This window comes from Schistocerca gregaria, chromosome 8 (assembly GCF_023897955.1).
Source record: "Schistocerca gregaria isolate iqSchGreg1 chromosome 8, iqSchGreg1.2, whole genome shotgun sequence".
NCBI classification, from domain to species: Eukaryota; Metazoa; Arthropoda; class Insecta; order Orthoptera; family Acrididae; genus Schistocerca; species Schistocerca gregaria.
The window spans coordinates 499,437,321-499,461,478 of NC_064927.1; the positions used below are offsets into that span (position 1 = coordinate 499,437,321).

At 38.0% G+C, this 24,158-nt stretch overlaps 1 protein-coding gene across 1 annotated transcript; it reads right to left on the reverse strand.

Annotated features, from left to right (window-relative positions):
* Positions 1 to 148: 148 nt before the first annotated feature.
* LOC126284205 (3-oxoacyl-[acyl-carrier-protein] reductase FabG-like) lies at positions 149 to 23,854 on the reverse strand. Its single transcript, XM_049982970.1, has 6 exons — positions 23,737 to 23,854; positions 23,518 to 23,657; positions 22,549 to 22,641; positions 22,101 to 22,280; positions 10,405 to 10,575; positions 149 to 714 (listed from the first exon to the last, which is right to left on the reverse strand). The coding sequence occupies exons 1-6, from the start codon at positions 23,768 to 23,770 to the stop codon at positions 556 to 558; spliced, it is 777 nt and encodes a 258-aa protein (XP_049838927.1). The 5' UTR covers positions 23,771 to 23,854; the 3' UTR covers positions 149 to 555.
* Positions 23,855 to 24,158: the final 304 nt, after the last annotated feature.

Below are 24,158 nucleotides of genomic sequence, written 5' to 3' on the forward strand. Positions count from 1 at the left end.
ATGTTCAGCACATAACTTCATAAAAACGTTAATTGCTGATGAACTTCTACTCCTACTTAATGTTTACACTTACCAGCATGGATACACAAAGAGCATTTATAATTCTCATGTTGATTTTACAAAATGGTTGTGAAAAAAAGACACAATGTAAGATACCAGCAACCTTTAATAGAGACAACAGTTCCATTCTTTCTAAGGGACAAGAATACTGTTTTACACCATATGAACTGCTCAGACAATCCATAAAGCTAGAAAAATACTTCTGTAACATTCTTTCTTCAAGAATTTGCCTTTAAAGCTATTGAATCATTAAGTGCAAGGCTTTGTTAAACATGGTAAGTACACATTATAATTAATACTTCAGTATATCTTATCATAGGAAGCCGTTTTCCTCAACACAAACAATGTTTTAAAAAATACTGGTTACAAATACTTTCATAACAAGGAATTTCTCGCATTTTGAAAAATATATCCCATCACTCTACAAAAATATATTGTTAGAAATTTCAGTAGTTCAGAGAACTATTTTCTGAATAAGTTTATGGTGTACCATATTTATCGTGGGCACATGCATCCTCTTCCTCCGTCAACTGGAAGGGTGACACCAGTGATGAAAGATGCATCATCTGAAGCCAGGAAAGCGATAGTACCAGCAACTTCCTCGACATTCCCAGGTCTCCCCAGAGCATGTGTTGTCTTACACTTCTCAAGGAACTGCCAAAAAATTACAGTGCTACTAAATGTCATGCTTTCGCACAACCACCACAGACTAACAGTTGACAAATACATATTGAAACAGGATTCCAATACTTTATAATAAATTCAGCTGAGAAGAGTAAACCACAGAATTGCTGATGCGCCTAAACAAGTCTGTATTTGCAGTGAGAATGATTTCAGGTGTAGGAGGTACATAAATATAAAAAAATAGTGTATTTTGCTTACTTCATTCTATTATGTCATAAAGGGTCATATTCTAGGATAACTCGTTAAACCAAGCTAATAAGACTTTTATCCATTGTGGATGTGGAACACTGCGACTGTGGTGTGAAAAGGTTTTCAGAAATTACTGCAACCAGTCGCCTTTTATGTAGATGTATTTTATTTAACCATGACCGGTTTCGAGCTGCCTAGCAACTCATCATCAGATGGTATATACATTTAGTGCTTTTTTGTACCCATTGTGTGGGTGGTTGAGTATCTGTGGCTAGACAGAAACGAGAACAAATAATCGCTACATGTGGTACAGTAACACGAAATATTTACAGCATAATTTATGTTTAACGTATAAGAGCAAATAATCACTACATGTGGTACAGTTACACGAAATATTTACAGTTTAATTTACGTTTTGAGGTGTTACTTACAGATAAATCTTTCTGCAGGTATATATATCTCTTTTAGGACGTATTTTTGAAACCATTGTGTCTTGTTTTTCACAATTTCACAAGTTAAAACTTTCACTAGATGTATATTACTTTTATCTAGTGAAAGTTTTAACTTGTGAAATTGTGAAAAACAAGACACAATGGTTTCAAAAATACGTCCTAAAAGAGATATATATACCTGCAGAAAGATTTATCTGTAAGTAACACCTCAAAACGTAAATTAAACTGTAAATATTTCGTGTAACTGTACCACATGTAGTGATTATTTGCTCTTATACGTTAAACATAAATTATGCTGTAAATATTTCGTGTTACTGTACCACATGTAGCGATTATTTGTTCTCGTTTCTGTCTAGCCACAGATACTCAACCACCCACACAATGGGTACAAAAAAGCACTAAATGTATATACCATCTGATGATGAGTTGCTAGGCAGCTCGAAACCGGTCATGGTTAAATAAAATACATCTACATAAAAGGCGACTGGTTGCAGTAATTTCTGAAAACCTTTAAACCAAGCTAATGTTTTTAGTGTGCAAAAGAGTGTAATAACACTCATTTGTGATGTAAATTCAAGAACATCTTGCAGAAACCTGTTCAAGGAACAGGATTCTCAGTACATTTATTCCTTAATTAAATTTGTTGCAAGTAATATATCTCTATTTCCAACCAACAGCTCAATACTAAGAATAACAACAGTCTACATAAAGACCTAAAATCACTTACCTTGGTCCAAAAAGGGACCCAATATTCAGGAACACGTATTTTCAATAAATTGCCAGCAACCATTAAAAACTTAGCTTCCAATAAAAGCACGATTTAAGCAGACCTTTAAAGACTTTCTGAGAGGTAATTCCTTCTATTCTACAGATGAATATCTTAACAGGGACTGTTAGACCAGCTTCAGTAAAAACATCCGTTACATTTCAGTTTTGACAGCACTATGTTTCATCCTGAGAGGCTACTGTATTGATTCTGTAAATATTAGCAGTTCCATTTTACTGTAATGTATTCACCTATTTTGACAATCTCCTGACAAATGATCAGGGTAATGAGTGTTATATTCAAATGTTTTATGTTATACGTTCTGACTTGTTCCACAACCACAAGATTCATCTCACTTTTAGGTCTATGGAACGAAAACTGAATCTAATCTACACAGTTATAGTCTGAAGTTACATGTAAATAAGTGTGCAGCATTGAGTACCCCCTCCCCCTCTGTCCTTTCAGACACACATGTATTTCTGGACAATTTTCCTTCTAGGATTTAAAAACATAAATAATTAACTACCAGCTCATGATATTGAAATCTTTAAAAAAGGCTGTCCACGATGTGTAATCAACTTGTCCAAAGTGAATGGTTTGTTTCTTTTTAGACACCGAGAATAATGGCAAGTGATACCTATTTCAGCCTATTAGACACAGGGGCACATTTTCACTACAAGCTAGGGGCCCACACAATTAAAATAGGTTTTTTTTATACTGTAGTGCAGACTGCCTTATAATAATAAAAGGCACAAATCTAATTATTTTGTATTAGCTTCTTTGACCGAATTTTTCAGTTGGTAGCACCAGCATTCACCTCTCAAAACTCATTCTCTCAAATTCCCAGTTGTTCCCAGTCAAATATGTGGCATTTAAGTAGCAAAGTCACTGAGACACAAAAGGCTCTTTAATGGAAATCGGGCAGTTTGAAATTAGAATGTATGTAGCTTCATTACAAAGAAATTAGTTAGACAGCAACAATGTCTGAAACTTTCATTTTAATGAAGGATGTCTGGCAAGTATTGTATCTGAGTTAAATGCAATTAAATTTGCTATTTTGCTCCACTTCTTAATCATTCGCCAATCACATATATTTGCTTATACATAGTACATTTCTTTTTAAAATTGAAACACTGATTTTTGCATGGCCATAAATATCTACTTTTGTTCTCTTTTAAGAAAATAGTGTTTATGTTTTTACTTTTATTAATGTTATCAATTCATTGTACCACAAATTATGTAGTAAAATTTAGTTCAATGATACACCTCCCATGCCGCATTATAGGTTTTTAATTAAAAAATCAGTCTAAAATGTTTTTTGTCGGTTGGTGATCACCAAATTTCCCTTGGTACCGCCTGCACCACAGCTTCAGCCTAGGTGTACACACATGTTAAACACAGCCTGTATTGCTCTAGAATCTATGAACTGAATGTTTCAATGGCTGTGTATTCGTACACCTGAACATCAGCTGCAGGCTGAAAGATTGTCATAATTAAGGAAGATCAAGTAAGCTTCATCACAAGTACCAGGAAGGTATACCATGCATTATCTTTGGAATCAATAATGTACTTGAAAATGGGCTTATGACCCAAAACCTAGGTTGTGCAGTAACCATAACACAAGCTTCAACCACAATACAATTTGTGAAACAAGCATAAAACAGTGTTTGTTTAGTTAATTTACAATGTTTCACCAAGAACCCACTGTTGATTCAATTAACAGTATAAAGTCCATTAATCTGGCAAGAAATGTGAATGCACATTCTCAATAAGATGTTTTTGGAATTTTTTTTATTTCACATGCCCCTTGTAACATTATTACATTGTGGAAAAATGGGACAATGCAGTTATTGTTGTTGTCTTCAATCTGATGACTAGCTTCATGCTGCTCTTCACACTACATCTCGTACAAGCCTATTGCTGTTGTGCCACAAATTTCTTTTTCCACCAACTCGATTCAGTATCTCTTTGTTAATTACTTATCTACCCACCTGCACTTCAGCAATCTTCTATAGAACCCCTATTTCAAAAACATTTACTCTTTTCTTGCCTGGATTGATCATCGTTTAAGTTTTACTACCATTTAGGCTACACTGCAGACAAATACCTCCAGAAGAGACTTCTGAACATTACGTTTACCCCAATTGTGACAAATTTTCATTTTCAGAAATGCTTTTTGTAATATTTTATTTATTTATTTATCCATCCGTAGACAATCAGGATTGTATGGATGTTGTCAACATGAGTATATACAATAGGTACACAAATTTATAATTGTCACAATCGGAATTCATGAATATTATAACAAGATGCATTTTTAAACCACTTAATGACACAGTTGCTAATTTTTACATATTTCTATGCATTCACATCATCTCAAGTAATCAATGACAGTATAAAAGCACTTTTCCGAGAGATTTTTTTTAGCGATTTCCTCAGGTTATCTATTTTGCTTATGTCTTTGATCCCTTGTGGAAGTTTATTGTATAATTTAATTCCATTATATAACATGCTATTTTGAGTTTTTGATTTGTTTTTCCTATAGAGGTGTAAGTGTTGTCTGTGTCTGGTGTCATGTGCATATCGGGAACTGGTCAATGTGTCTTTTTATGTATATTACTGTCTGCAAAATGTATTCACACGGAACTGTCAATATACCCAAAGATTTAAATAACTCTGTGCAATGGGATCTACTGCTACTTTTTGTTATGATTCGTACGGCCCGTTTTTGCAACTTAAATATTGTTTGTATGTTCTGCTCTGTTGATCCCCAGAAGGTTATGCCATAACTAATTATAGAGTGGACATACGCAAAATATGCAGTTCTAGTACACCGGCTACTACACACTGAATTTATAATCCAAGTGCATAGCATGCTGAAGCTATTCGATTTCCAAGTACCGCAGTGTGCTTGGTCCAATTTAGTTGAGAGTCGACATGCATGCCTAAAAATTTTGTTGATGGTGCACATTCTATGTGCTCGTCATTAACTTTTAGCTTGCTACTGTTCGGTTTTCTGTTTAAGTGGAAGCTAATACTGTTGGTGTTTTTTTTTTTTTTTTTTTTTTTTTTTTTTTTTTTTTTTTTACATTTAGGGTTAATTTATTAGTCTCTATCCATTGGCATACATGCTTAAGTGTTTCCTCAGCTTTTTCATTGAGTGCACTTGGCGACTCAGCTTTGATTAGGATGTTACTGTCATCAGCAAACAGTACTGATTCACCATGTTTGACACTTTGTGGAAAATCGTTTATGTATATTAAAAAGAGGATTGGGCCCAGCACACTTCCTTGGGGGACTCCTATGTTGATGTATTCTGGGTTTAAAAGGTGTGATTGGAGTTGGTTTGAGTGATCTCCACCTGTTGGACCCTGTTTTGCAGGTATGAATGAAACCACATGTTTGTTACTCCTCTTACTCCTAGTGCATTTAGTTTGTTTAGCAAAATTGTGTGGTCTACCGTGTCAAATGCTTTGGTCAAATCAAGGAAGATCCCTGTTATGTGGTCTCCTTTGTCTAGTGCTTCGAGGATAACATTTGAGAAGTGAGCTACAGCTGAATTTGTGCTTTTGCCAGCCCAGAAACCAAATTGCTCTTTACTCAGAAGATTGAACTTTGTTAAGTACCCCATGAGCCTGTTTTTCATTATGGTCTCTATGACTTTTGAAAAGGATGACAGTAATGAGATTGGTCTGTAGTTTTCTATGATTTCTGGGTCACCTTTCTTATATATAGGTAGGACTTTTGCATGCTTTAGTATTTCTGGGAAGCAACCCATGGAGAAGGATTCATTGATGATGTGCACTAATTGGTCTTTGATGTTGTCTATGCAGTCCTTCAGTAAGCACACAGGTATTTCATCTATGCCTGCTGAATTTTTACATTTTAGGTTACTCACAACATTAGATACTTCTTCTGCTGTGGTTGGTCGTAGCATCATTGTGTGTGCTATTTTGTTCAGAGTTTGTGATTGCTTTGTTTTGTTGAACTTCTGTTGCAGTCTGGTAGCTATGTTACTGCAATATTGATTGGCAAAGTTTGCTAGTTTTTTGGGATCATTTATTTTGGTATCATTGTGCTGAAACTGTATGTTTACTGGCTTTAATTTTTTCCTATTACTTTCTTGTTTGGTGATTTTCCATGCTGCTTTGATTTTATTACTGGCTTTTTCTATAAATTTGTCATTTTGGTACCTTTTAGCCACTAACAATACTTTTCTATAGATCTTTCTGTATCTATGATAATAGTTATGAAATGCTGAATCATTATGGTAGTTTTTCATTGAGCTGAGGTGCTTGAGCGTTTCAGCAGATTTCCTTATCCCATTGGTTACCCAGCTGTTGTTGTTGCATGATTTAGTGATTCTTAGAACTTTAGGGAACACTTCTTCAAACCTGAATTTAAATACTGACAAACTTTGAAAACTTCCCATTTATAGTAGGTTCTCTGTACACTTCCTACCATGTTTCACTGTTAAGTAGTGCAGCAAATAGAGCTCTTTTTGACTTAGTGAAAACCCTACTGTACTTGTGTATTTTAGTGTTATTATCTAATTCTATACCCAATTTTAATAACTGACTGGAATGGTCTGTGATGCCAAGGTCATCTATGACAACGTCACATCTATCTTTCTCTATGTCTGTTAGCATATACTTGAAGCTGAATGTCTGGTTATCCTAGTGGTGATACACCATAGGCATACATAATGTTCAGAAAATTATTGTACAACATATCTGGGTTCATCATGTTAATGTTTAGATCTCCACAAATGATAATTTTGCCTTTGGGGCTGGAGACCATATCTAATGCTTGGGTTAACTTTGTAGCGAATGTGTCCATGTCACCACTGGGAGCACGATAAATACATAGTACTGTTAGTCTTTGGAATACATCTAGGTTTTTTATATCTAAGGCAGATATTTCTATGTGTTTATCTTCACTTAATGCCATGACGTCATTCCTAATTTTATACATAATCCCCTCTTTCACGTATATGCATGATCCACCACATTTCATAGTGTTTCTACTGTAATGACAGGCTAGAATGTATGAATGTAGTGCTACATTTGATAATTCTGAACCGTTACACCAATGTTCTGTTAAGCAAACAAATGAGCTGTCAATAGACTGCAGTTCCACTTCTAATTGTTGCACTTTGTTTCTTATGCATTGCATATTTTGGTGGAAGACTGAGAAGCACTGAGCACTGCTTACCTTGTAGTCTTTACGTTTCTCTTGCTTTGGTCTAAAAAATCCTTTTGGTGATGGGGTGTTATGGTTATCCTACTGACTGATGGACTGGCCACTGTTTCTTCCGTTGGATCCTCACATTTTCTCGCTGTTTTTGTTGAAGATGATTCTGGCACTGCCTCTTCTTGTTCAAGTGATGATCCTGGCTGCACTGATGCTGTGGCTGCGACTGACTTTCTAGTTATGCAGCTGTTAAGGTGTTTTCGTATTTCCTTGATAGAAACTGGCTGTATTGCAATTGTATTTCTTACAGCGTGGTCGTCTTTTTGTATTAGTTTTGTCAGCATTTTGCTAATGCACGACTTCCCAGCGCTGTTATAGTGTTGACCATGTTTCGTGAACAGTTCTCTTGAATTGGGAAGCTCAAAGAATCTTACATTTTGATAATACTTGCATATTTTACGAAATTGTCTATTTATTTTTGTAAGCTCCAAATTTACGATTGAGTTGTCCTGCAGGTCGTTTCTATGAGGCATGCTTGTGACTACGATATTCGGCACTTTGAGGTTCAGTAGTGTTGTTTTTAGACATTGTGTGGCAAATTTACCCTCGTTTCGGTATACATCGTTGCTTCCACCCATGATTATGACCGTGTCATTCTTAGATAACTCATTTAGTGAATTACTGTTTTTCGTTATCTCGGTCAAAGGCGCGCTTGGCTTAGTTATTCATGCGGCCGTAAATGATGAACTGTATTCATTCATTTTCTCGGCGATTCTCTTGGCGTGACTATCTCCAAGCACAAGAACTCGTTTTTTGTAGTTCCTTGTTTTATTAGTTGTAAAAATTTTCCTGACTGTGCACTTTATTGGACGTTTAGTCACTGATTTTGGTTCATCCCTATTTGCTGTTTTATTACAGTCTTCGTCTAGAACCAAGTATTTATTGGATAGCGGTATCACCGAAGCTGTACTTACTGTTTGTTTACATGCTTTAGTCGGCATCGGCACTCGCCACTTTTTTTGCGTAGAAAGATCTTTTACGGCATCTTATGCTAGGCGATGATTTTGCTCCAATCCTTGGTATTTTATTTCCAGTTCTTGATATTTCTTCTGGAGTTCTTGGTATTTCATTGTTATAGTCACTAAATCGTCTGATAGAACCCTTATTATTGTTTCTTTTGATTTTAGTGTGTACAGTGTTTCGTTTTTCGCGGCACTCGTAAGGCACTGACGGCATGTCCAATCATGATCGGCTTTTATATACTTCAGATTCACTTTTATAGACAGTCTGCATTTTATAGCTTCTCTACTTAAGCCAGTATTAGTTCCTTTGCTGCCCAAACAACACTACTACTTTTAGTTTATTATTTCTTAACCTAATTCCTTCAGCACCACTTGATTTAATTCAACAGCATCTCTTTAAAGGACATTATCCTTCCATTCAACCGCTCTTGGAAGTCCTTCACTGTCAGTGACAAATTTCAGCTAAAAGAGCTCATTGAACCACTTCTCACTCCATTACTCTCCTGTTGTACTCTGAACAGCACAAGGGAAAAATGAACACTTAAATCTTTCCATGCAAGCTCTGATTCTCAAATTTTTTTTATTAAGACCATTTCTCCATATTTAGGTGGGTGCCAATAAAATATTTTCATACTCCAAGCAGAAAGTTGGTGATTGAAATTTCATGAACAGAACCCGCTGCTAGAAAAATGCCTATGTTTTAACCATCACCACCCCGACTCGTGTGCCGTATCCATGAAACACTCTTTCCCTCTCCTATTCTGCAATAACACAAAACTAGCTGCCCTTCTTTGAACCTTTCTGATGTCCTCTATCGATCCTATCTGGTAAGTATTACATCTTCTAAGTGTTGTTGTAATAAAACCGAGTCTTTGGTTTGCCTTCCCCACAACATTATCTATATGATCATTCCAATTTAAGATCATTGTAATTCCGTTCAATACAGAAAAAAATCCACTCACCAGGTGGTGGTAGGGGAACACACATACAAAGGTATGAAAGTTTCCAATATTTTGGAGGCTGCAGCTCCTTTGAGGACTGGTCAAATTTTGGAAAAGGGGTGGAGTTCAAAAATGTTTCCCAGGGCACCGGTGTCAGGGGAGACTTACCAGATGGGATGAAAAGTGAAGATCTCCCCTTCTCATTCCCAACAGTAAGTCTCCCCTGACCCTGGACGAGTTTTCCAAACTCCACCCCTTTTCCTAAATTTGACCAGTCCTCTCCTCCTCCACCCCTCTACCTTCCCCTTCCAGCCTTCTACCAGGAGCAACCACAGCCTCCAAAAGCTTGGAAACCTTAATACAACAGTTGTACTCTGGATGCTGTCAAAAGCAGCTTACTTTGAAGATCGTGCTAAATTTGAACTGTCTGTAAAACTTCACCAATCTTTGCAATTTTGTGTGCTTTTAAATTTGGCACGTTTTTTGTTGCTTCTGCAACAGTGTTCTGACTTGTGTTGTGTACCATGTGGGATCAATTACATTTCTTATTAATTAATCTGGTATAAATCTCTCAACGCCTGTTGACACTATTTCCTAACAAAGCCACATCTCGTCTACACTTACATAGTTTGGAAAGAACGGAGGCAGTTTCTGAGGAAGGCATCCAGTGAATTTTTATCTGCCTTTTTAAACAATGTTTTTTGCCGCTGCAATTTTATTGTCAAACGTCAAACTTTTTACTACTTCTCCCTGAACTTTAGTGCCTTCTCCAAATTTCTCCTTACTCTTCTTAACTGCTCAGTCAATTTACAGACTGAATAACATGGAGGATAGGCTGCAACCCTGTCTTATGACCTCCTCAACCACTGCTTCCCTTTATGTCCTTCGACTCTCGCAAGTGCAGCCTCCTTTCTGTACAACCTGCAAATAAGCTTTTGCACTCTAGTAAGAAGAAAAGTTCTGAATGAAATACAGTAGATTTTCTCCTTTTTTAACACATTTTCCTGGCACAATTTACTTGAAAGTAAATCTACCTTCACAGTTACATGTGTTATTTGTGGGTTGTAATAAGTTTTTAACAGAATGCGAACCTTTACCTTTTCATAATCTGCATCAGACATGCCACCACGTTTGTGCACCTCAGTAACAATAACACCTGGGTTCACAGCGTTCACTCTGATTCCACGATCAGCAAGCTCTAGTGCAAGGCAATGTGTAAACTGGTCCAAAGCTGCTTTGGACATTGCATATGCCAAGATACCTGGAAACTGCAAACAATTTCAGTTAAAATAAACCTGCTCCACAGTGTTACAATTATTCTATAAATATTTTAAAAGAATCATTTTTATATTGAAAGATGAAACACTTTCAGGTTTGTGCTTGCTCATGTAACAGCGTGTCCCACCATGTCCATCTATTTGGTGTGTAACAATATTATAAGAAGGAAAGTTGCTATTCACCATATAGCAAAGATGCTGAGTCGCAGATAGGCACGACAAAAAGACACACACAATTATAGCTTATGGCCGTAAAGGCCTTCGTCAGCAACAGGCGCACGCACTGCCTTACAATGAAAGGGTATGACCAAGACAAAAAGTGGAAATACATGTTTCTCTATTGCCTTTCACAGCTGAAACACTTGATTCACCTACTGGTAATATCTTAAATTGAACTTCTTTGGTTATGCGTCATTATGCACAACATGGTTGCATATCTTGTGCTACTGAACTTCTGTGCTGTAAGTCACTTTCAGTAGCTATTGTGTTGACCTCAGTCCATCATGAGATACATAATAAATGTTTGCTGTTGACTACTCATTGTGATGTTTTGTTACTGTGTGTGTTTTAATAAGACCAGAGAGTCAGAACAGATGCATGTCGTAGGCCAAAAAAGAAATGAGCAAAAACAGCTCTTTATAACAGACAGGAAAAAGCTACTAAATGTTTCAATATTAGCAGAACTTTACATGAACAGGCTGTCCATAATTAAAGTTTCAGCTTGAAAACACTGTATAAAGAGAGAGACTTCTCAGAATGACATCAATTTTGAACAGCATATTATTCACACGTGGGGAATGTCCTGCTCCACAACAGTATAGTTAAAGCTACTAAAACACGCATAATAGAAGTTAAGCAACATATATTCATTCCCATACAACCTACGTCTGCTTAAAAATATATGCCTCTGATAATTTCATCCACACAAAGCGTGTGATCAATCTGTGTTTACTTTAACCTCTTGACATTTTCCAAAAATTCGAGTTCTTACTTCTTGTTTGCTGTTATTGAAACATGATTCTACATGAGAAAGTTATAAACCTTTTATACCATACAGTTTATCGAGAAGAATTTAAGACAAATTCCTTACTCAGAACAAGCAACAGAGTATCAGATTATATTGATTCAAAAGCCGTAAGTATCTGTGAAACAATATTTTTCACTTTTCAAAAATTTAACCTAAAGCTACTGACTGACAAAAGAGTTTACTTTGTCTTTGGTCCATTCACTATTCTACTGCTTTTGAAAAATTCACAAAAAAGTAACACCTTTCATAGTCCCTGAGACACACACTTAGCAGTAACTAGATTTCTCTGCTGCATTTATGGTAACACAACATGCCACTTCTGTATGCTCCTTGCATCTATTGGTAGACTGCTGCACCAGCTGCAGTTTCTGTTTGTTGTGAAATGTAGGTTTTAGGGCTGTGGGAAGTATAAATTCCATGAAATAAGGTCCTCAGGAAGAATGCTTACCACAAAAGTAGTTTCTAAATAGGGACTTACGAAGTATACTTACCACAAAATTAATATGCCTTTTGGGTTCTTAGGAAGCATACTTACCGTCAACTTGCAGTATCCCAAAACGTTTGGGCACATAACTTACATCTGAATTTGCCTGACATCTTATGGCAGTAGCCTGCACCATTTCTATTAACACTGTCACAACACTCAGTTTCTACACAGGAAAATCCAGGATGGAATGTAACAATATTATGAAAAGGATAGTTGCTACTCACCATCCAGCATAGATGCTGATTCGCAGACAGACACAACAAAAAGACTGTCAAGGGAAAAAAAGCTTCCAGTTTCATCGGAAATTTCTGACAAAGGCATTGGTGGCTGAAAGTTCACTTCCTGATCAGAGTCTTTTTGTTGTGCCTATCTGTGGTGAGTAGCAACTATCCTTATCATAACACAGTTATAATCAGTTTCTGTTGCTCTTGAGATCCTATTGTTGCCGGAACAAACTGCTTCGTCCTTTAGATACGATCTTTATCAGAAATGTTCCAAGAGAGGCTATTTTTTCTTTTAAAACAGAAAATTGCACTTACCAACTAAAGATACTAGCTCCCCTTGGCTATTTGCACACAGTTGCCAACATTCCTGGAGGTCTTGTAAGCAAGCAGGGAAATTTTGAACTGTGTTTCTTGTATAGTCATTTGTCACATCCTGTTGGATGTCTATGATATCTCAAAGCTCTCCTTTCGGTCGCCTTGTCACTCACATGAATATGGTGGATGTGGGACAGCCAGATACTAGATAAGAGGTAAAGCAGTATGCGGTCTTTCACTGTTATGCAGTAAGACCCACTCCAGAGTATGCCACAAATCAGGGTGACTTGAATAGCTGGTTGCAAGACACTGATGTAAAGAGCTTGGTTCACTTTTTAACATGAAGGAACTTACGCACGGTGAACTGCAGCTGGAGGCACAAATTGTGTCAGTTGAATTTAGGCTCATTCTGCGCACCTATGTCACATGTTCTCGAATAGCCAATGAGCATTCAGCAGTGTTATGAGCACTTAAGAATGTTGGAACCATTTAACATGATCATAGTTATTTAGTGAATTATTATTCCATTTGTTGCGAATTGTCATAGCTGAGGGTGGTGGTACGCGAGAAATTCTATATGTGCAAGGGAGAGTCACAAATTGTGGGATACATGTTTCCATCAAGTGTGAAGTACTTGATTATGTGCACTGTAACTGTCTTTTGCAACCACCAACAATGCAATCCCCGTCCTCGTCTTGAACTGTGTGAACTTCCATCATCTGTGGATCAAACTATAATCATTTACTATCAAAGAACATGATCCACTTTGTCTTTGCTCTCGAAGGTTGCCATCTGACTGAGACTGGTGATCCAGGACTCCGCCATTCAGTACGTTGACATTTGTACAAGTTGTGAATCATCCACTGCAAAATACAGCACAGAGGCAGACAATTTCCTCCTTTCTGAGATACTGGAGCACATGGTGCAGCAGACAAATCTGTATGCAGAGCAACTGAAACAAAAACGGCGATCTGGTTAGACCGTAAAAAAGGTGACATAACTGGAGAAATTTCTCTGCAGACGAGTTACAGGCCTGGATTGGTATGAATCTTTTTTTTCCCCAATAAAACTGCACTACTGGAATTCAAAACCTGCTCTTGGTCAGCCTTATATATTGAAGCCTATGACATGCAAACTATTCAGATAAATGACAATAGGCTGAATCCTGCAAAAAGGGCATTCAGATCATGATAACCATCACAAGGTCAGGTCTTTTATAACCTTTAAGACCAACACAATTTGTAAGCCATACACTTTCAGTAAGGTATTGACTGGATTAAGCATAATACCTTTCAAGACACAGACACCTCTTCAGCAGTATATGGCTCTGAAACCAAATAAAACAAAACAAGGATATTGGGTGTGGTGTTTAGTGGACTCAGAGACAGGCTATGTCAAAAAGTCAGATATTCATACACAAAAAAATCAGACAGTGGCGCAACAGAAAATTCTCTGTGAGAGTGTGTAGTCATTAGCCTGATCCAAGACCTGAAACACTATGACTTTGCGGTAGCATTTCACAACTTCTTACCACTGAGAATCTAATGCAAACACCGTTGAATGAAGGTACTTGTTTTCTATATGCACTGCGAGAGCAAATCAGAAAGGACTGTCTTCAATGATAAAAGAGAAACTCAATTTGAAAATGAGAGAATTTCAGTGCCAATGCAAACATGGTATTCCAGCTATAAATCGGACGGACAACAAACCTGTCACTATTTTGGCACCAAACTTGTCTCAAGGAAGAATAAGGATGATACTAACAGCCATATTGCTTATCCAACAGCTGTAACAACATACAATAATATAACGGAAGGTATAGATCACGTCAATTAACTTATTCTGCAGTATGTCAACATAGTAAGTGGTGGCATCAGATTCTTTGTTTCACACTAGACATGCAAACTGTAAATGCCTTTATACTGTACAAAATGAATAAAGAGAAAGACTGATACAAAGATCAACTGAACTTTTGATTAGAAGTCACAAAACAATAGATAGGTGACTTCACATTCAGCACATAGAAAGGCCATCCATTAACCATTCCAAGCAAGAACAACACTGTACCAGATCACATTCGACTGGCAAAAGTAGGTGATCGTATCTCCTTATGGGAAAAGGATACAGAGAGGGCTAAAAGTGTTCTACAAAAGTTAGATGAAAGATAACAAAATACATATGCTGCTCCTGCAGCGTCCTGTGTATCGAACCCCTTTCCACCAGTTTCACAGAAAATCAAAATAATTTACACTGAACTGTTAATGTTGACTCTAAACCACTTGTAAATGTTACATGTAAATACTTCTGAAATAGAGTCAAAGAAAAAAATGATGAAAAAATTAAGTTTCTAAGTCAATGCAATCAAAAGATACAGCCATTTTCATCACATATTTGAATACTCCCATAATCTTCAGCAAAACCTACACATGAACTATTTACATACATGATTGCCCTTGTACAAAACACTGACAAGTCTTACTTGCACATGCCCGTTTTAATTTCTTTTTATATTTTTATTTATTTGTTTAACATGTAATGTCAACAAACAACAGCTCACAAAAGGAAAGCAAAACATGGACAAAAACAAAAACAAAAACACACACACACACACACACACACACACACACACACACACACACACACACACACATTTCACAGTCTACCAACTTGACCTTCTGAATTCATTTTGTTATATAGTTTCTTGAAGCAGTCATGTTGTGGTTGTTTTTGAAATGGATGAGCAGGAATACTATTTCTTTGTTTCATACAATTTATGTCTAGGGATACTCATCTGAAGATAGTGATGATTTGGGGGGAGAGAATGACAGAGGACGAGAGAGAGAAAGACAGACAGAGAGAGAGAGAGAGAGAGAGAGAGAGAGAGAGAGAGAGAGAGAGAGAGAGAGAGAGAGAGCTGGAATATTGATAAGCATTTTTTCTCGAGAATCACATTTTATAAAATGATAATTAAATCTATACTTTAAGCTGTCGACAGGCGTTGATATACACCAATGGGGACAGTTGAAAATGTGTGCTCCGACCGGGGCTCAAACCCGGGATCTCCTGCTTACATGGCAGATGCTCCTTCCATCTGAGCACAGAGGATAGTGTGACTGCAGGGCTTTATCCCCTGCACACTCCCTGTGAGACCCACATTCCCAACTTAACGTCCACACACTACATTCATAGTGCCCCTGCCCATTATACTCGTTACTCGGGGCAGAAAATCTTACCGAGTCCCATAAGAGTTCAGGCAATGCATGTGCATCCAGCATAGGAGGAGGTCAATGGCCAGTTAGCCTTAGACCCACATTCCCAACTTAACGTCCACACACTACATTCACAGTGCCCCTGCCCATTATACTTGTTACTCGCGGCAGAAAATCTTACCGAGTCCCATAAGAGTTCGGGCAATGCATGTGCATCCAGCATAGGAGGAGGTCAATGGCCAGTTAGCCTTAACTATATGAAGACCGTATCCGTTCTTTAAGAGATGTCAGATGGATAGAGCGTCTCCCATGTAAGCAGGAGATCCTGGGTTCGAGTCCCAGTCAGGGCACACATTCTCTACTGTCCCTGTTGATGAATATCAACACCTGCTGACAGCTTAGGGTCTTAACTTAATTATTTCATTCTAAGAGAGCTGCATTGCCACCAATGGTATCTGTTCTTTTGGACATGTCTGAAACATCTTCATATAATCATATTTTAGTTCAACTGTATCCTCAGTCCAGACTATCAGTTTGCTTTTCCTGCTCAAAAAGTGTTACCTGGCAAACAAAATGCCACAGCCACACATTATTACTTCCAGCTTCAGATGGTAGCACAAAAGCTTGCCAAGAAACCCAGGAAGTTCTGACTCCACGTGAAAATCACTTTCGGATCGAGGATTTCTATTCTGTCACTTGTTGATCAGTTTGGTACAACGAAAAGCAGCTAAGTTTCAAATTTTATGTTTAAAATAATATTCATGCAGGAGGATTATACAGACATAACATTACTCGAACACCCACAAATTCATGACTAGAGGACTTAGAAATAACTATGCCTGGTGTTGAGAAATAACTAACAGAGTTGAAAACAATGTTGTCAGTTCCAGATCAAATCATAATTCACTTTTACATAGAGTATTCTGTAGCACTGAGCCCTTACCTTGCACTATCAAATACAATTATCTGCAAAATTACAGACCATTATGTTTAACATTAGATTGCTGCAGAATTATTGAGTGTGTTCTGTTCTAACTTGTAAGTTTGAATATAATAAATTTCCTTGCCACAGTAAATCTCCTGTTCACAAATCAAACAGATTTGGAAAGCATCACCACAGTGCAAACCTTACTTGGCCTTTTCTTGTAGAATATCTCAAGAAACATGGATAATGGACAACAGGAAGATTCCTCATTCCGAGATTTCCAGAACACATTTGACACAGTGCCATACTGCTGACTTAACAAAGGCCCAAGCATAGAGAATAAACTATCAGTTGTGCGTGGCTTTGAGACTAAGTAATACAACCTAGTGTGTTGACCTGGACACTAAGTGTTCATCAAAGACAGATGTACTGTCACTAGTGCCCCATGCAACTATGCTGTGACTGCTCAAGTCCTTTATACACATTAATGATCTGACAGCTAGAATGCGCAGCAATCTGACTGCTGATGGCACTGTACTGCATGGGAAAAGTCATCTTGAGTGGCTGTAGGACAATACAGGATGACTGACAGTATTTCTACTTGATGTGAAAATGTCGGCTTGTTCTAAATGTGAAAAGCTGTAAGTTAATGCAGACAAGTAGAGAAAACAAACCTTCACGTTTGAATACAGCTTTAGTGGTGTCATGTTTGACACAATCACATCGATTAAATATCTAGGTGCAACATTGCTAAGTGACATAGAATGGAACAAACACATAAGGTCAATTGCAGGGTAGGCGAATGGTCAACTTCCACTTATTGGGAGAAGTGCAGGAAAGTGTACCTCTCTATCAAGATGAGCACATACAGAATCCTTGTACAACCCATTCTTGAGGAATTAATGGAAGCCTTCAACACCACTTTAGGCATCACACAATTAAACTTACCTTTTGACCTAATCTAGGCCCCCGGCTATGCAACAGCAGTATTTCACCGCAGCTAAGGCTACATTTTCACATTCGTTGGCTTCACCAACCCACAACCGAATTATCACCTTTCAACCTATCCTGTACTTCAGGCTCCACTACATATTTGCCACCATAACGTACATTCAAAAAATATAGATAAGAAAAAGGTCAGTGTACTGTTCTCTTTCTGTATATTACAACAGACAACCCCTTAACTTGAAAGGGCAAATCAGGCATCTAGTGTTGGTAGCCTCCCCCCATGAACCATGGACCTTGCCGTTGGTGGGGAGGCTTGCGTGCCTCAGCGATACAGATGGCCGTACCGTATGTGCAACCACAACAGAGGGGTATCTGTTGAGAGGCCAGCAGCCTTTTCAGTAGTTGCAGGGGCAACAGTCTGGATGATTGACTGATCTGGCCTTGCAACATTAACCAAAACGGCCTTGCTGTGCTGGTACTGCGAGTGGCTGAAAGCAAGGGGAAACTACAGCCGTAATTTTTCCCGAGGACATGCAGCTTTACTGTATGATTAAATGATGATGGCATCCTCTTGGGTAAAATATTCCGGAGGTAAAATAGTCCCCCATTCGGATCTCCGGGCGGGGACTACTCAGGAGGATGTCTTTATCAGGAGAAAGAAAACTGGCGTTCTACGGATCGGAGCGTGGAATGTCAGATCCCTTAATCGGGCAGGTAGGTTAGAAAATTTAAAAAGGGAAATGGATAGGTTAAAGTTAGATATAGTGGGAATTAGTGAAGTTCGGTGGAAGGAGGAACAAGACTTCTGGTCAGGTGACTACAGGGTTATAAACACAAAATCAAATAGGGGTAATGCAGGAGTAGGTTTAATAATGAATAGGAAAATAGGAATGCGGGTAAGCTACTACAAACAGCATAGTGAACGCATAATTGTGGTCAAGATAGATACGAAGCCCACACCTACTACAGTAGTACAAGTTTATATGCCAACTAGCTCTGCAGATGATGAAGAAATTGAAGAAATGTACGATGAAATAAAAGAAATTATTCAGATAGCGAAGGGAGACGAAAATTTAATAGTAATGGGTGACTGGAATTCGAGTGTAGGAAAAGGGAGAGAAGGAAACATAGTAGGTGAATATGGATTGGGGCTAAGAAATGAAAGAGGAAGCCGCCTAGTAGAATTTTGCACAGAGCACAACTTAATCATAGCTAACACTTGGTTTAAGAATCATGAAAGAAGGTCGTATACGTGGAAGAACCCTGGAGATACTAAAAGGTATCAGATTATATAATGGTAAGACAGAGATTTAGGAACCAGGTTTTAAGTTGTAAGACATTTCCAGGGGCAGATGTGGACTCTGACCACAATCTATTGGTTATGACCTGTAGATTAAAACTGAAGAAACTGCAAAAATGTGAGAAATTAAGGAGATGGGACCTGGATAAACTGAAAGAACCAGAGGTTGTACAGAGTTTCAGAGAGAGCATAAGGGAACAATTGACAGGAATAGGGGAAAGAAATACAGTAGAAGAAGAATGGGTAGCTCTGAGGGATGTAGTAGTGAAGGCAGCAGAGGATAAAGTAGGTACAAAGACGAGGGCTGCTAGAAATCCTTGGGTAACAGAAGAAATATTGAATTTAATTCATGAAAGGAGAAAATACAAAAATGCAGTAAATGAAGCAGGCAAAAAGGAATACAAACGTCTCAAAAATGAGATCGACAGGAAGTGCAAAATGGCTAAACAGGGATGGCTAGAGGACAAATGTAAGGATGTAGAAGCTTATCTCACTAGGGGTAAGATAGATACGGCCTACAGGTAAATTAAAGAGACCTTTGGAGAGAAGAGAACCACGTGTATGAATATCAAGAGCTCAGATGGCAGCCCAGTTCTAAGCAAAGACGGGAAGGCAGAAAGGTGGAAGGAGTATATAGAAGGTTTATACAAGGGCGATGTAATTGAGGACAATATTATGGAAATAGAAGAGGATGTAGATGAAGACGAAATGGGAGATACGATACTGCGTGAAGAGTTTGACAGAGCACTGAAAGACCTGAGTCGAAACAAGGCCCCCGGAGTAGACAACATTCCATTAGAACTACTGACAGCCTTGGGAGAGCCAGTCATGACAAAACTCTACCAGCTGGTGAGCAAGATGTATGAGACAGGTGAAATACCCTCAGACTTCAAGAAGAATATAATAATTCCAATCCCAAAGAAAGCAGGTGCTGACAGATGTGAAAATTACCGAACTATCAGTTTAATAAGCCACGGCTGCAAAATACTAACGCGAATTCTTTACAGACGAATGGAAAAACTGGTAGATGCAGACCTCGGGGAGGATCAGTTTGGATTCCGTCGAAATGTAGGAACACAAGAAGCAATACTGACCTTACGACTTATCTTAGAAGAAAGATTAAGAGAAGGCAAACCTACATTTCTAGCATTTGTAGACTTAGAGAAAGCTTTTGACAATGTTGACTGGAATACTCTTTTTCAAATTCTAAAGGTGGCAGGGGTAAAACACAGGGAGCGAAAGGCTATTTATAATTTGTACAGAAACCAGATGGCAGTAATAAGAGTCGAGGGGCAGGAAAGGGAAGCAGTGGTTGGGAAAGGAGTGAGACAGGGTTGTAGCCTCTCCCCGATGTTATTCAATCTGTATATTGAGCAAGCAGTAAAGAAAACAAAAGAAAAATTTGGAGTAGGTATTAAAATTCATGGAGACGAAATAAAAACTTTTAGGTTCGCCGATGACATTGTAATTCTGTCAGAGACGGCAAAGGACTTGGAAGAGCAGTTGAACGGAATGGACAGTGTCTTGAAAGGAGGATATAAGATGAACATTAACAAAAGCGAAACGAGGATAATGGAATGTAGTCAAATTAAATCGGGCGATGCTGAGGGAATTAGATTAGGAAATGAGACACTTAAAGTAGTAAAGGAGTTTTGCTATTTAGGAAGTAAAATAACTGATGATGGTCGAAGTAGAGAGGATATAAAATGTAGACTGGCAATGGCAAGGAAAGCGTTTCTGAAGAAGAGAAATTTGTTAACATCGAATATAGATTTATGTATCAGGAAGTCGTTTCTGAAAGTATTTGTTTGGAGTGTAGCCATGTATGGAAGTGAAACATGGACGATAACTAGTTTGGACAAGAAGAGAATAGAAGCTTTCGAAATGTGGTGCTACAGAAGAATGCTGAAGATAAGGTGGATAGATCACGTAACTAATGAGGAGGTATTGAATAGGATTGGGGAGAAGAGAAGTTTGTGGCACAACTTGACCAGAAGAAGGGATCGGTTGGTAGGACATGTTTTGAGGCATCAAGGCATCACAAATTTAGCATTGGAGGGCAGTGTGGAGGGTAAAAATCGTAGAGGGAGACCGAGAGATGAGTACACTAAGCAGATTCAGAAGGATGTAGGTTGCAGTAGGCACTGGGAGATGAAGCAGCTTGCACAGGATAGAGTAGCATGGAGAGCTGCATCAAACCAGTCTCAGGACTGAAGACAACAACAACAGTGTTGGTAGGTTCAGTTGCCCCTTCTTAACTGAGGATTGATTTTTTTGGCCTCCATCTTGTCAGGCTGAAGGAATGCATCAAAATAATTTGAATAGATGTCAATGTTATATTTGCTTCCCATTGGTTTGATCAGTGCAAGAGTGGTGGGGAAATTTTCTGTGAGCTTAGATGAGAATCCCTGGAGGAAAGAAGACAATGTCTTCCTGAAACACTTGAGTGAGTTTAGAGAATTAGCATCTGCCGTCAACAGTGGAATGCTGCTGCTGCTGCTGCTGCTGCCACCAATCTACATTTTGCATAAGGCCCATAAACAATATAAGAGAAATCAGGGCTTGAATGGTATCTTATAGACAGCTGTTTTTCCTCCATTTCCATTTGTGAGTGGGAAAGGAAAGGGAAGGGAATGATTAGCAGGAGTACAAAATACCCTTCACTACCCACCATGTAGTGACTTGCACAGTATATGTGAAGATGTAGATTATTGTTGTGTGCACACTGTTATAGTGCTGCTTGCTGCTAGTTAAGTATCTTGCTTCAACATGAAAACATGCAATGTGAAAGGTATGAGCTCTTAAATAACCGCCATGTTTTCTATTAAAACTTGTACAAAGTTGATCTTCAATAAACTTTAAAGTTATTTTATGAATTGAACCCTAATGCTTAAATATAAATTTGATTTTTGTAAGGTGTATATTTATATTATTTCAGAAAGGAATCAGTTAAATTCTACACTTCTAGTGCCCAAGTAATAATGAATTTTACATTTAGGAGAGTGTGGATGTTCAGCGTATGAAAAACGAAGACACAAATCTAATAAGATTGCAATAAAACAGGAAATGAACTTTACTTACAGATCTGATACCAGCTATGCTGGAAACATTGATGATAGTGCCTTTTGTTTTCTCAAGATGAGGAACTGCTAGCTGAGTAAGCACGATAACTGACCGTACATTCACATTCATTGTGTTATCATACTGCTCTAAAGTCATGTTGTATATTGATCCTGGGGTTAACTGTCCAGCATTATTCACCTGAAAATAGGAGTTTAGTAGTCCAATAAATATACACAGCTTATTTTGCTGCAAAGTCTCTCATACTACAACCACAGTCCCCACCTCATATAGGGGAAAAAACTATACATTATAAAAACTGATAATTTCCACAGCAGCTTGAAACTTAACTTTTCACAAAGTATTTTCTAGTTTAATTTTAGAGTTTGTAGCAATAGACAGTGATACAACAGTATTTTTATTATTTATAAGACACATCTGCAGAAGAAATAATTCTTGATTGTCTTACCAGTACATCCAACTGTCCAAAGTGGCCAATAGTTTCATCTATTATGCGCTTACAATCATCCACACTGGTCACATCTCCGACCACACATAACACCTGGAACATAAAGGCAATTCAGCTACTTATTCATCTCCTGTGACAATGTTAGAATTTTGTGATGTAATATTTAAAAGTACAAGATAAAACAAACTTACTGGCACATTAGAACTGTGCGCCGGGCCAAGACTCGAACTCTGGGCCTTTGCCTTCTGCAGGCAAGTGCTCTACCAAGTGCCCGTGAAAGGCAAGGGCCCAGAGTTGGAGTCTCAGTCCAGCACACAGTTTTAATCTGCCAGGAAATTTCATATCACTGTAAACTCCACTGCAGAGTTAAGATTTCATTCTGGATGCCAGATAACAGTCTTCAGAAAACTAAAAACATTTCTTTTGTATGGATTCAGTAACAGAATAAACTGTAACAATATAATTGTTTAGCAATTATTTCACAAGCAATAAAGAAGTTGGGAGGCAAATATTCATTTTCAGACATATTTGTTAATATACTCAAACTTTTCAACACGACTAGCGGCAAAACCCAAGAAACAAATACTGCCAATTTTGTGAATACGACAGTCCGAACAGCACTTCTTATAAGTTGTCGTGTAAAACTGAAACAGTAGCGAAACATTTAATAGTAACGTCTACAGACGCAGAAAAAAAAAAAAAAAGAAAATATGGGTGAGCAAATGTCAAACTGAAAACGGGAGAAAGTGTTGACTAGGAACCCAAAGAAGCACAGTGCTTTGATAATGTACCGTGCCGCACTTTTTGAACGCTATAAAGTAACAAAATATTTACTGCTGTTTAAAGCTAGTTTGGAATGTTCATGCGCTAATGTCACATAAACGATGCATTTCGTTTTTTCAAATAACATACAATACTAACGAGCCAGGAGTGAAGTTGCACTGTGAACAGGCTAATCAGTCATCTTACCTCGTCTTGAGGCAGACCAGCTTCGGTACACTGCGTTGCTGTTTTCTTCAAATTAGTCTCGTTACGACCACAAAGAACGAGGCGGCAACCCAATTTTGCCATTCTAATAGCAGCACCAGCTCCAATGCCGGAACTAGCTCCTAATAAAATTCAGAAACATTGGTTACATCAACGCACCACAAAGAAACAAAACTCTCAACGTCACGAGGAAACCCATACCTGTAATTACAACTACTTTCGACTTCGATGACATGACTCTGTCTTCCTTCAACTTCCTCACCTGCTAATCACTCCCTGCCTACCGGCAAAACAAACAAATGATTTATATCCAAGATATTAGTGTTTCGTAAACTGTCCAGTATGACCAACTTTCGCGTGAGAATTTCCTGGCCCTTTCTTATTTGACTTCATTCTTCTCGTCTGCTTACGCCTTTTCTTTCTTCAATATAATTTTGAAGTAAGTTTTCAATCACCTAGAAGTACGACACTGAAATCTTTACTGATGGAATGTTCCGCCCATACGTGGAAGAACAGACACATTAAAATCTGAGACGCACACTTCTGACGGTGAGGACCAAGAAAGCCGAAAGCCGGTTTATAACAACAGTTAAATATTATGGAACATTAACAGTGTGTGTTTT